Source organism: Branchiostoma belcheri, unplaced genomic scaffold (assembly GCF_001625305.1).
Source record: "Branchiostoma belcheri isolate BF01 breed outbred unplaced genomic scaffold, Haploidv18h27 scaffold90, whole genome shotgun sequence".
In the NCBI taxonomy this organism is placed as follows: domain Eukaryota; kingdom Metazoa; phylum Chordata; class Leptocardii; order Amphioxiformes; family Branchiostomatidae; genus Branchiostoma; species Branchiostoma belcheri.
Genome location: NW_017804576.1, coordinates 112,498 through 125,418, shown reverse-complemented (window position 1 = coordinate 125,418; position 12,921 = coordinate 112,498). Strand labels below are relative to the sequence as shown.

Sequence of the window (12,921 nt, the reverse complement as noted above, 5' to 3'; positions counted from 1 at the left end):
TCATTAATTATGCAAATTACATTCATATTTGCATAATTGTAATCTCATTATGTCAAGCATCACTTAAGCTACCTACATACCAAAATTCACGATGATCCATCAATCGGTTCTTGAGTTATCCTCTTTTAAACATTTGTCCTTTAAACCCCCCTGCAGTTCTAGAGCAAGCAACTAGGGGGCTCAAACTCATGTCACTTTATTCGCAGCACAAGAGCTATCTACCATCCAAATTTGGTTACCCTAGCTTGTCTGTATCATGAGATATCAAAACCGGAAGTTCTGCTGCAGTACCATGACAAGCCGCCAGGGGGCCCAAAATCTAATCATTTTGAGGTCTCATCAAGACCTACCCAACTACCAAATATCAAGTCAGTCCATTTAAGCCTTCTCAAGTTATCGTGTTTACACACACACACACACACACATACACGAACGCCTCTGAAAACATAACCTTCTTGGCGAAGGTAATAATGTTATTTAAGCTAGCTTTAATTGTTGTGCATATAAGCAAGTAGGCCTACTTGTAGATTGTTGTTAAGATTGTTATTGTTATACTGCTGTTTAAGCTGTTGTTGTTATTGAATATAATTGTAGCTATTAAGTTTGTAATTGATTATATTTCATCTTTTAAATGTAAAGGACTCCAGGAAGACTAGTAAACAACCTTTGTATTACTAATGGAGATTCTTAATAAACATAAACAAACTTTTAGTACCCATAGTGAGGCATTCTGCATAGCTTTGTCTGTGTATTTCTCCGTTATGTTGTAATGTTAATTTTTATTTGCCATACAACGATTGTATAAATCAGTGTTATTCAGCTTACATGTAATGTAATGTAAATCATACATCATTTCAGCCGATAATGGCTGCTAGTCAGCCTACTGTATGTTTTGTACGATGTGTAATTTGTAAATAAACCATTCATATATATATACATGCTACGAGGCTGATTTTCTTAATAAACCTGTTAATAACCTCACGTGTAGTTATTGTACTTATCTATGTTTAAAGGTGAAAGTTACATACCTTTGCTTGAGCACCAGGTCTCACATCGTTGACTGTAGAAATCTCCAGAACTTGTCCCTCCTAAAGTCAGACAAAGAGAAGGATTGTTACAGTTAGAGCAATGCTCCATACAACCTGGCATAACAATAATATTATAAATTTATCTTGAGAGTTCATCTGTGTTGGTAGAAGTCATTATGAACAAGTTTGCAGTTCAATCTTGTTCATAATATAAATTTATGAAAGACTGGATCTGATAAGCCTGGGTACCATCCTGGTTAGTTTACGTCCACTCCCACAGTCGCTACCGAATGGTTGGTCAGTATACTGTGGGAGTGGACGTAAACTAACCAGGATGGTACCCAGGATAGGATCTGATTGAAAGGTCAGACTTGAAGTGTAACATCACTGGAGTTTGCCATGTACTATTAATCAGAATGTACACTACCAAAAATTTTTTTTCTTATTTTTCTTTTTTTCTTATGTTGAGAAATATTTTCTTGCCAGGGGGATTTTCAAGAAAATTCAAGAAACATTCTTAAAAGTTAAAAGATTTTGTATGTTGATTCTTTCACAAAGAATTTCATTCTTCTTTTTTCTAAAGAAAAGAAAATATTTCTACTATCATGCTCACCAACAAGAATCTTAAGAATTTTTAGAATTTTAAGAAAGTTTACGGTATTTTTTTCTGCTACAAGAAATCTTTTCTTGTGTACAGTATGGTTTTCTTGCTTCAAGAACAGTTAGCTCTTAGTTCCAGAAATATTTTCTTGTGGACAGAATCGTTTTCTTGGTACAGCAAGAAACTCAAGAAACACGTGTTTCTTAAATTTTCTTGCTACAGGGATTCTTAAACTTCTTGTTCAAGAATAATTTTCTTGCTATAAGATACATTTTCTTTGTACAAGAAAGAAGAAAGAAAAACAAGAAAAACATTTTTGGTAGTGTAGCACTTACCAGCACATTGGCAGAACAATTACTGCACCTGCATGTACGAAACCCAAAATGTATTGTGCATAGCATAGTACTTTGTCTCTTTTATGGCCGTATGCGCACAGTATGGCAAAAATGGCAATCGGCATAATAATGACTGGAATTTTGTCATTGGATTCAAAGACACAATGTAGCATTTCATTAAGAATTGAATGCACAAGTTGCTAATTGTCATTAGTAGAATGTGGCGGGTAAATAAAGGAACAGGTGCAAAATATGGCCACACCAATTTAATTTGTTGGTTCTCGGATTCGCCTCTTCATTTTTCTGATTTGCAAAAAATTAAAAAGATTCTGGTTCTGAATCAATTAAATATGCTCATTTTTTGCCCCCAACAGTTGAGGAAAGTCCTTTTCTTCCTAGTTGTTACAGTTTTTCCATCTATCAATGCAGTGGTTTGATTAAAAGTTCAAAATTCATTGTTTAAATATTAACCCAGCCTTTTGTGTTGACTTTATGGCTCCTATTGTACAACATGTAGCATTTGGGGCTATAATAGTATGCCTAGACCTGTTTTTATTTTTTTTTGCCCTGTCGCTTCATATTTTCTGTGAAAAAATCCAAGAACCAACAAATTAAATTGGTGTGGCCTAAAGACTCTATCTTTCAACTGCATTTTGCAGCAGGCCAGCAGCAGCAGGTGTACAGCCAATTAAGTCGTCGTGATGCTAAAATTACATGATGACATCATGTTGTTCTGTTTGGAGACCCAAAACCAATTTGGCTCCCAGAATTTCATGTAATTCAGTTTTGTAACTTATGCAACAGACAGGCTATACTATTTTTCAGTTTTGACCTTAAGTACACTGTAGGGCAGTCTAAGGTGACAGCTCTGCTAGCTGTATAATAGTATATTCTCTTTTTATCCATAGTAGACGTAGCCGATGGCTGAATAGTACACACTGTGTGGTACTTAAAAGGGCTATCATGATCAGCAACTTCAAATTATTTGGTAGGCAGAGTAGCAATGGCTGGGTCGACTACACTCAAAGCAGATCTAGAGGTTGTATCAGATGCCCCATTTTCTGTCGCCACTCTCTGGATCAACCACTCATGATAGAAAGGTCACAATCTTCCCTACCGACCTGAATCTGCTTGGAGAGTTGGGTTGACAGATTCCTCATCAACTTACAGACATCTTGCAACTTGCCGATTTTTCAGTTTTCACCTTATGTGGGGCAGTCTATATTTAGTTATATATGGCCCTGTTAGTAGTAGTGTTACCTGTGTGTATTTCTCTAAGACTTTTTATCCACAGTAATGCAGCAAAAATAAAGTGCTTCAAATATAGCAATGTGCTGCTTGGAATGGAAGGCGTTTTCAGCAACTTCAAATTATTTGGTGGACAGAGCAGTAACGGCTGGGTTGACAGATTCCTTGCCAACTTGTAGACATGTTGCAACTGCCAACAGTTACTTTACACTTCTTACGACGGGTGCTGAGGCCAAAGGTGGAACATTTCAGGACAGATACAGTGATCAGCCTCTTCCTACCTGTCATCTGCTAGTAGGAGAGTATTTCCTCTCAGGTTTTCTGAGGTTTTCTTTTATACCATTTACTGAAATCCACTTGGAATTTCAGTCAAGCATGTCGTATTTTATCGCTGAAAGTCTACAGGACTTTGAGCCACACAGACACACCAGTAGGATGTAACATATGTCAGGGATTTATGCTTTGAGGTACTAGTATATACAATGTAACATGGTATTGAATGGCTTTAAGGCTTGCAGACACGAGATCCAGAGGTCACAAAGTTCGAATCCGGGCATTCCTCGCTAGACATTGTGTCTTATTTTTATTTTTATGACAATTTACCACATTTGTGGAAGGATTGACATAACAGGTGACAATCACCTCTTCAAAGATGTCAACCCTGAGACCAGACTGTAAGGTTTGAACCACTCACACCGGGAAGGTCCCCTACTCTTTTTGATAAGCGCAGTGGGTTCTTTAACGTGCGTGGGGTGTGGCTCTCCCAAACACAGGACCTCCATTTAACGTCCTATCCGAGGGACGTCCCTAGCCGAAGCTAGGTACTCAATTACACCTGAGTGAAGTGAGGAAAGTCGTGTAAAGTGCCTTTCCCAAGGGCACAAGATCGGTGACATGGGCAGGGCTCGAACCCGTGACCTCTTGGGTGTGAGCCGAACGCGCTACCGACTGCGCCACACGCCACGTGCCACAGTGTCCTTTGAAAAGGCACTTAACACTACTATCTTAAGGTGTAAAATAGGTACCTGTCTTTGGCTGGGGAGGTCAAAGGCAGTGGAAGGACAGGGATTGGCTCTACCTTTCAATACCGTGTGCTAGACACAGACGATGAACAACCCACTGCCCCTACGGCCCGAAAAAAGGCTACAGGACTACCTTTACCACTTTTACAGCCTTCACATTGTATCAAGATAATGACAAAAATGTGCAGAGTAAAAAAAATTCCAAGCACGACACCATCAAGTATGGTTCACCTAAATGTCTGCAAAAAGCAAGCATAACACGAAAGTCCAGGTGTTTGTGTGGAAGCCTTCCCTGTGAGGCTTAACGAAGAAAGACGGGGACATTTGCCCTCTGTGCGTTTCTACCAGCAGCAGTTAATCTGAAACTGCCATTGAAGCACTTTGAGGAAAGATGCATGGCAAGATTGTACTATGTGGAAGCTGTTTGAATCACCCTCTGGCGGAAATCTGTACAAACTGGCTGATCCCGTAAAATGTCCCCGATGCGAAAGGATGTCTTGGAATGCTCCTGAAATTTTTCTAGAAACAGCCCTGAAGGAAGTGAACTTTCTCCAAAAGAAAGTCTTCAATCACCCATACTTCTACTGAGCCCAGCTGGGTTGCGTAGATGTGTACAAAATCAGTCAGTAGACTGACAGCAAGGAGGCATGCTTTAAGTGTTGTTGAAACATTATGTCGACATGGACAATTTGTGATGAAATCTCTGTGTAAATTGTTGATCTTGGTATGATTCTTCCGAGCAGAAAACACAAACCTTAAGTTTATTTTCTCTTCTTTCTCAGACATGATCCTCCTGTTTCTCTTGGACAGGAGAAAAGTCAGGGTGAAAAAGTTTATAATTGATTTAATGTGCACACATGCTGTTACGGTGGTACCTGACTTGCTTACGGCATGACATGTTCGTCGTAAGTCGCTGTCTGATTTTGATTTTGTACTACTAAGGCAACACCGACTTAATGTTATGGGTGACATCTATGCGCGCATTGATTTTCACCTGTCCTCAAAAAAAGAAAAGAAAAGAAAAGATCAAATCCTCCGAGGCTCTGGCCTGGCTTTAGGCCTTGGTAGTTTATGGTAGTTAGCGGCAATACAGAGCCGGTGGTAACTCTGGAGGATGGCACCCAGGCTACCAGGGCTCCACGACTCATGAACTCAGTACAAAGGTACAGTGCCGACTCATAAGCCAGCATGTGCCGGCTTGTCGTAACATCGCTGTATGTACTGCCACAAATTCACAATACCAGCTTTATATTCCTGTGTTTTAGTTTAGTACCATTTTTATTTTTGGCCAGAATTTTTTTTTTTTTATGCGCCCGCGCGCACTAGTTTGGGGGTGTTCTAGGATATCGGTGTGGCCTAAGTTGTAGAATTTTTCAGCCAGCTGTGACAGAACCAACCACCAACAAGGATCGAACTACATTGTAAAACAGCTGAATTTTGTACAACACACACAGAACTATGCCAAGAATGCCCTAATCTTGCGATCCTAGGACGATTGTCCCATGAATGTGACCGGGCCTCTCCTCTCTTTTATCATTGTCAAAATCAAAACCTTGACACCGAGCTACACTTGAGAGCTTTTCTTTTATTTCTGCGAGCTAAGGCTCAGGCAATTCAAGGTTCAGACAGGTCAATCCAGATAACACTGACTTTCAAACGTAAGTAGACGTTTGAAGTACAAGATTCTGCCAAAATCTCACACTATAAGCTGCTAATAGTGCTCTACCCCCATAATTGTGGCCGGTATTTCAATCCCTTACAGAAGGGCTTAAGGGAAAAGAATGTCGTGTTTCCTGTTTCAGTCCTGAAAAAGTTAGGGTGGGTAGGTAGGGATTGTCTTTTTTATTAGACTTTGGCAATCTCTTAAGTGATCCAACTTATTAAGTTATACAATACAGTTTATAACATTTTAGGAAAACTTGCATTAGGACACTAAGTCTTCTATTTTCAATGTCCATGTTGGAAAACCGAATGTGCAACATTTCATCACTCAGGTGTCAAATCATGAAGCTAGAAATTGTCGATCAGCTTGAAAAATTCATGTCCTTTGCAGGAAATTGCACAAAAAAGAAGGCTAGCGTCGGCAGTTTTTTCCAGGGTCGGTCGAGAAACAGGAAACACAACATTTTTTTTCCTAGGCCTAAGCCCTTGAGTGCCCTGACAGTGATCTTAGTAGGTATGAAGTCGGCGCTAAGTCGCAGTTGCAAGTCCCGAGATCCGTGATGGCGGTGACGCAAATGTAACATGTTGAGTAAACACGCCCTTCCTGTTCGCTAGCCCTTCGTCCACAACAGTGTCAGGGGGTCACCATGTATCCCCTAGTCAGACCCTGTTAGGCAAACCGGCTAAATGCATGGGTGACTGCTGTGTTCTCGCCGACCTGAAATCCTTTTCTGTCATCTCAGTTTTGTTTGACGACTTAAACGTCAAGCTTCAAAGGCACAAGGCGATGCATAGGAGCTGGCGTGATAACTTACTTCCAGGGGGCTGCTTCCCCCCGGAAATTTTAAAAATCTTGACCCCCTGAAACACTATTTCCTGCATTTTGAGGGGCAAACTTTGCTGATAGACTAAACAAAGTTTAATGACATCTCTTTCTATATCTTTACACACCGATTTTTGTCCATCAAAGATGATGGAATGGACAAAATTCTTGTCCGTGATGAGCAGCAAAATGATGGAAAGATGGACACCAGCAGGGTGACTGACATGTATCAGATTTCTGTATCTTTATCTGCATAGCCAGTATAACCGCCCTTCAACGTAAGACACCAGCTTTGCAAGCACGTGGCGCGGCGGCAGCTGGCTACGTAACACCGAACGACATGTTACACCTAACCCTTGAACATCTTAAACTCTAAACATTGTTGGAGGCTATCTAATGACAATGCCCCTACTGTACTTGGTGACAGAGTTCCGTTCTGTGATAGTTCTAGGAAAAAATGAATGCATTTTTGAACACCTCAATCCTTGTTGATAACTCTGGTACTTGAAGGCTCTAGTTAAACCTTGTTAGGCAAACTGGCTGAATGCATGGGTGACTGTCTTCCTCTGCAGCGAAGGTGTCAAGGGCTAGTAATTACCCTGAGGCTTTTCAAAGCCAAGGACGGAATCAAGAGCAGTGTGTGTGAAGGGCAGAGTTGAAACTTCCATCTGATAATGTCCGCTTATCCTCGCATTTAGAATGGATGAACATTCCACAAGCAGGGCTATTAGCCACAGTGCATGTAGTAACTTCCTGAAAACACACTGGGTGCGACATGAATGTAGGTGAAGCCTTGCAAGCAGCAAAGGAGGTTTCTGTTCAATGAAGTTCGGATTTCAATGTCATCATAGCTAGCCTGGGCTTGACTTTTGAAATGCTACAGAACTGCTACAATATAAAGAGCTGGTGTGTTACGCCGAAGGGCAGTTATACAGGCTATACAGATACAGAAGCTGGTGTGTTACACCAAAGGGCGGTTATACCGGCTATATACAGAAGCTGGTGTGTTACACCGAAGGGTGGTTATACTGGCTAAACCGGTACAGATACAGAACCGTTGAGGCTTATTACCTGAGTACTTGTAGCATATTGAAATCAAATAAACACAACAGATTCGCCGTTCCTACATTTTGTATCCATATATTGCTTTTAAAATACATTTAAATTTTTGAGAACGTTACTTAAGTAACTGTATTCAAATCTTCAAGACCTCTTCTGTGTCACTGACAAAAGGTAGTAGTGTAGTGGATGCTACCTGAAATGTCTGACCGTTTCCAAAATCATAATCCACAGTTGCTGGTCAATGTCTATTGAGTAACTGTTTTTTGGTGCATTTGAAATGTTTTGTTTTACAAGGCCGTTCTCCCAAAGTCACATCCTCTACATTGTAATAATTGCGTTTTAGCTCACACGCTAAACCCGTGTCGTGAAAAATGAAACCATGCCCTGACTCCGTAATAACAGTCTGAGATTCTTCTATTCAGGGCTCGAAATACTGGGTGCATGACGCACCTTAGTGCACCCAAAATTGGAGCTGTGCACCCAATTTTTCTCTGTGCGTGCACTAGTGCACCCAAATATTTTTGTAGGTATTTTTGTACACATCATATGTATAATAGTATGCAGGATATTCTTGGCATACGAGTGTCAGAAAAATAATAAAATCTTTGTCGTAAGTTGGCCCCCATTTCAGATTCAAGCTCAGAAGAGGAACAGTAAGATCTGTAATTAGTTTTTGTTTTATATGGTGCACCCCAAAAAATTTTTGTGCACCTACTATTTTAGGCTGGGTGCACCAGTGCACCTATTCCCACAAATGAATTTCAAGCCCTGTGACGTGAAAGATGAAACCATGCCCAGTGACTCCGTAATAATGCAGATTCTTCTATCCCATGGCCCAGGAATGCATTAAAGAAGAGCAATAACCTGTCCTCTCAGGAAATCTTCTTATTGGGGACGTGTCTTGTCAGCCAATTTCATCCCCATCCTTCCCAACATTGAATCCCCGTTGCAGGATGTGTATCTAAATAAGGCCACACTAATTTAATTTGTTGGTTCTCAGATTTTTTCAGGAAAAATATGAAGCGACACGGGCGAAAAAAAAAAATAAAAACAGATCTAGGCATCCTATTATAGCCCCAAATGCTACGATAGGAGGTATGAAGTCAACACAAAAGGCTGGTTCAAAATTTAAACAATGAATTTTGAACCTCTAATGATACCACTGCATTGAAAGATGGAATAACCGTAACGGCTAGGAAGAAAAGGACTGTTTACAACTGTTCAGGGCAAAATATGAGCATTTTGCAGTTGATTCTGAAATTTTTTATTTTTTTGCAAATCAGGAAAAAATGAAGAGGCGAATCCGAGAACCAACAAATTAAATTGGTGTGGCCTAATGTTGGGAAGTGAATTATGAAGTGATTTATGCTGAGCCACTGTTCGAAATACCCATCTGCATTCTGCATTTTGCAGACTGAGTCTCAGGGTGAGAGATTTACAGTATTGCAGCAGAAAAATTCGTAATTTTGCATTATCAAGTTGAGAAGATTGTAAAATGGAGGCTTGTGTATTTGCAGAAAGTGTTTCCAAATTGCAGAACAAAATTTTGACTTATACAATACAGTTTAACAAGGTAAAACTTGCATGAGGATACTTATTTTCAATGTCAATGTTGGAAAACCAGTTGTACAATGTTTTATCACTCAGGTGTCAGATCAGGGAGCTAGAAAAGGTTGATCAGTTCATCCCTTGCAAGGGTCCACCCAAAAAAAAAGTCCAGGGTCGGTTGGGAAACAGGAAACACAACATTTTTCATTTTTTTTCCTAGGCCTACCTGAAAAGAAATTCAGGCTGGCTGGAACACTGCCCTACAGAATCAGACCCTTTATGACGCACTAGTACTCAGGGCTCGAAATACTGGGTGCAGGTAAAATTGGGGTGGGCAGGTATTTCTGATGTCCACTTGCACCTACATGTAACCTGTACATATACACTGTACGTGACTTCTTTGTGTATGTGTAGGCGTATCTTTATTTGTTGCATTGATTGTTATCGCATATGAGGTACATGTATAAAACAAATAATGTTTATGTAATAGTTTTGACCAGTTTTAAGTGTGATCCTTCAGTTACTGACTCCTTAAATTCTGAGTGGTGCAGGTAAAATTTGTCTGGCAATTTTCAATGTTAACTGCAGCCCCATTCAGGCATGTACATGAAGAAGAAAGTACTTGGTACCCTGGAGGCCTGGACACAAGTTATGTTTTATTGTTGCCGGGCGCACTAGAGTTGGTGGTCCAACCAACCAGATCTTGACATGTTCAGGTTTATAGCTTTAACGGAGCCGGAGGAACCTTCAACCAATTCATCAGTTATCCTGGAGGGTTTCTCCTGCTGGCCTTATGGTCAGGAATCGCACAGACAGATGATTGGAATTCTGCGAATTTTGGGGCAATTCCAGGACTTTTCCAGATGGTGCAACATTACGTTCGATATCAACCTTCTTATCTGCTTGTGCAGCAGTGGTCTGGAAAGTGATAGCTGTTGATTAAATGGTCTTTCTGACGTGGGAGGGTCACTCGTGTATGAATGGCAAGGTGTTCTACGTTCATGATAGTAGATATTTGGCTGGTGCGTTACGCCGAAGGGCGGTTATACCGGCCATACAGATACAGAAGCTGGTGTGTTATGCCGAAGGGCGGTTATACCGGCTATACAGATACAGAATCTGTTGTGTTATGACGAAAGGCGGTTATACTGGCCATACAGATACAGAAGCTGGTTGTTACACCGAAGGGCGGTTATACCGACTATACAGATACAGAATCTTGTGTGTTAAGCTGAAGGGTGGTTATACCGGCTATACAGATACAGATATGATATAAAACCTTATTGCCAACATTTGTCTTAACTATAATTTCTTTCAGAAGGCTCAAAAATTGTATCATTATTAACTTCGTTGTGAGTAAATGCTTATTTAAGGTTTAAGGTTTTTGACTGGAAGATGATATTTTGACATTAGAATGAATTGTCTTTTACATGACACAGGTGCATATTTTTAATCTGTAACGTTTTTCTTTTAATTTTTTGTGTAAAATACAGTCAAAACTACCAAAGACGATCATTTTTAGGAGACCAATCAAATCTGGTCTACGTGAACAGGTGGTCAGGATTCTTAATGCTTGTGTCATTGGATGAAACTACATGTATGTAAGGGGACACCAAAAAGTGGTCACACTGGCTACACGTAGGTGGTCCTAATGCAGAGGTGGTCACTTGAATATACAGGTTTGACTGTATATCAATGGCCAGGTGGTCCTTATGTAGAGGTAGTCACTTGTACGGCTTTGACTGAGTGTATTTTTTTTTAGTTTAACCTTAAAAGGTTGAAGACATAAGTAAGACACCATCTATTAAAGTTATCTACAGAACTGATGATTTCTTAGGGAATACACAAAACTGAATTGAAGTTGTTCTAGCCTAGACTGGGGGGATATTGCCAGATGGAACAGACACCGGGTAATAGCATTTTTGCTCAACCAGGAGGAGAATGATGCATACCAACTGTGGTAACCCCGCGGCTACTAACCGTATAAAAGCTTCGACCCTACGTTCTCACTAGGCTGTTGGAGCATAGGGGCCCCAATGCTGTGATTTAGCTCCCTACAGTCTTTCAACCAGCATAGGGGTGTTTTTTTGGGTTGGGGAAGAACCTTGTGATCCTTTATAAGCCTTTGAAAAAAATTAATTAAAAATTAGGGAAATTATAACTGTAGGAAATTTGTCCCTCAATAAGCAGGAAAATAATGTCTCAGAGTTTTTTTTTTTTTTAACGTAACACTTCAAGGTTGGTTAACCACCGGAATGGTATCACCTGAATGGTATTACCACTCACCTGGGTTACGGGTTACCGAGTAGAACTGTAACAGCAACTCTTCTCCCTGAGTCGGAAACATCATGATTGAGACCAGCCCAATTTCTCACAAGTAGTGAGGACTAACTGACCCAATAGGAGAAGCAGGGGTTGCGAGGCTGGTCGGGTTATGACTTTTAAGATTTTGGGGAGAGAATACCAGACCACATAGTACGTATACTGTGGTCGTGTCTTTGCAACTCGATGCGTGGCTTGTGCAACAGAAAGATATCCTTCTAGTGTGGCTGATCCCTACGCTGTGAAAAAATTCTAGTGAGAACACTGCAACCTTTACCTTGCCTTCTGCTTTCCAGTAGAGGAAGAACCCATACTCGTCAGTCTTAAAGGTGCAGTCAAATTCCACTGAAGATGACTCCTGGGCAGAAAAAAAAAGAGAAACAGGTTATCCACTTGAAACGTTTTCTAATAAATGCCCCTGCAGTTCCAGAAAAAGATGCCAAGGTGCCAAACTCACATCATTTCTTCCTGAGCAAAAGATCATGAGATATCAAAACAGGAATTTCCACTACAGTACTAAAACAAGATGCCGGGGGGCCCAAAATGTAATCATTTCGAGGTCTCATGAAGACCTACCCATTTACCAAATATCAAGATTCATTCATTCATTCATTCATTCATTCATTCATTCATTCATTCATTCATTCATTCATTCATTCATTCATTCATTCATTCATTCATTCATTCATTCACTCACTCACTCACTCACTCACTCACTCACTCACTCACTCATCAAGACAATCCATCTTAGCCTTCTTGAGACAGACACAAACGCACGCACACACGAGTCAGATTAAGTAATGCCCAAGATTCCTGGTCTGGTAGTGTATACTAGATACATTCCACAATGGCTCCAGAGCTGTGATATAAGTTAGGCCATGTTGATTTGATTATATGGATGACATCCGCGCGCGCATGAATTTTCGGCCGTTTCCAAAAAAAAGTTTTCAACCATACTGTAAATCATACAAAACAGTTGCAAAATGAACAAATTTATACCGTAAGGCCACACCAATTTAATTTGTTGGTTCTCGGATTTTTTCAGAAAAAATATGAAGCGACAGGGCGAAAAAAATAAAATAAAAACAGGTCTAGGCATCCTATTATAGGCTTAAATGCTACAAAATGAGCCATGAAGTCAACACAAAAGGCTGGGTTAAAATTTAAACATTGAATTTTGAACTTTTAATCAAACCACTGCAATGATAGATGGGAAAACTGTAACAACTAGGAAGAAAAGGACTTTCCTCAACTGTTGGGGGGAAAACAT

The 12,921-nt window shown here is 40.2% G+C and overlaps 1 protein-coding gene across 1 annotated transcript in view; it reads right to left on the bottom strand.

The window, feature by feature from the left end:
* Window positions 1-1,007: 1,007 nt before the first annotated feature.
* Window positions 1,008-12,921, bottom strand: part of LOC109487914 (1-phosphatidylinositol 4,5-bisphosphate phosphodiesterase beta-4-like) — a 31,414-nt gene continuing 19,500 nt past the window's right edge. Inside the window, exons 3-4 of the mRNA XM_019792016.1 lie at window positions 11,929-12,009; window positions 1,008-1,088 (exon numbers count right to left, since the gene is read on the bottom strand). Of these exons, the coding sequence (XP_019647575.1) occupies window positions 1,008-1,088; window positions 11,929-12,009 (162 nt within the window). The remainder of the gene's footprint in view (window positions 1,089-11,928; window positions 12,010-12,921) is intronic.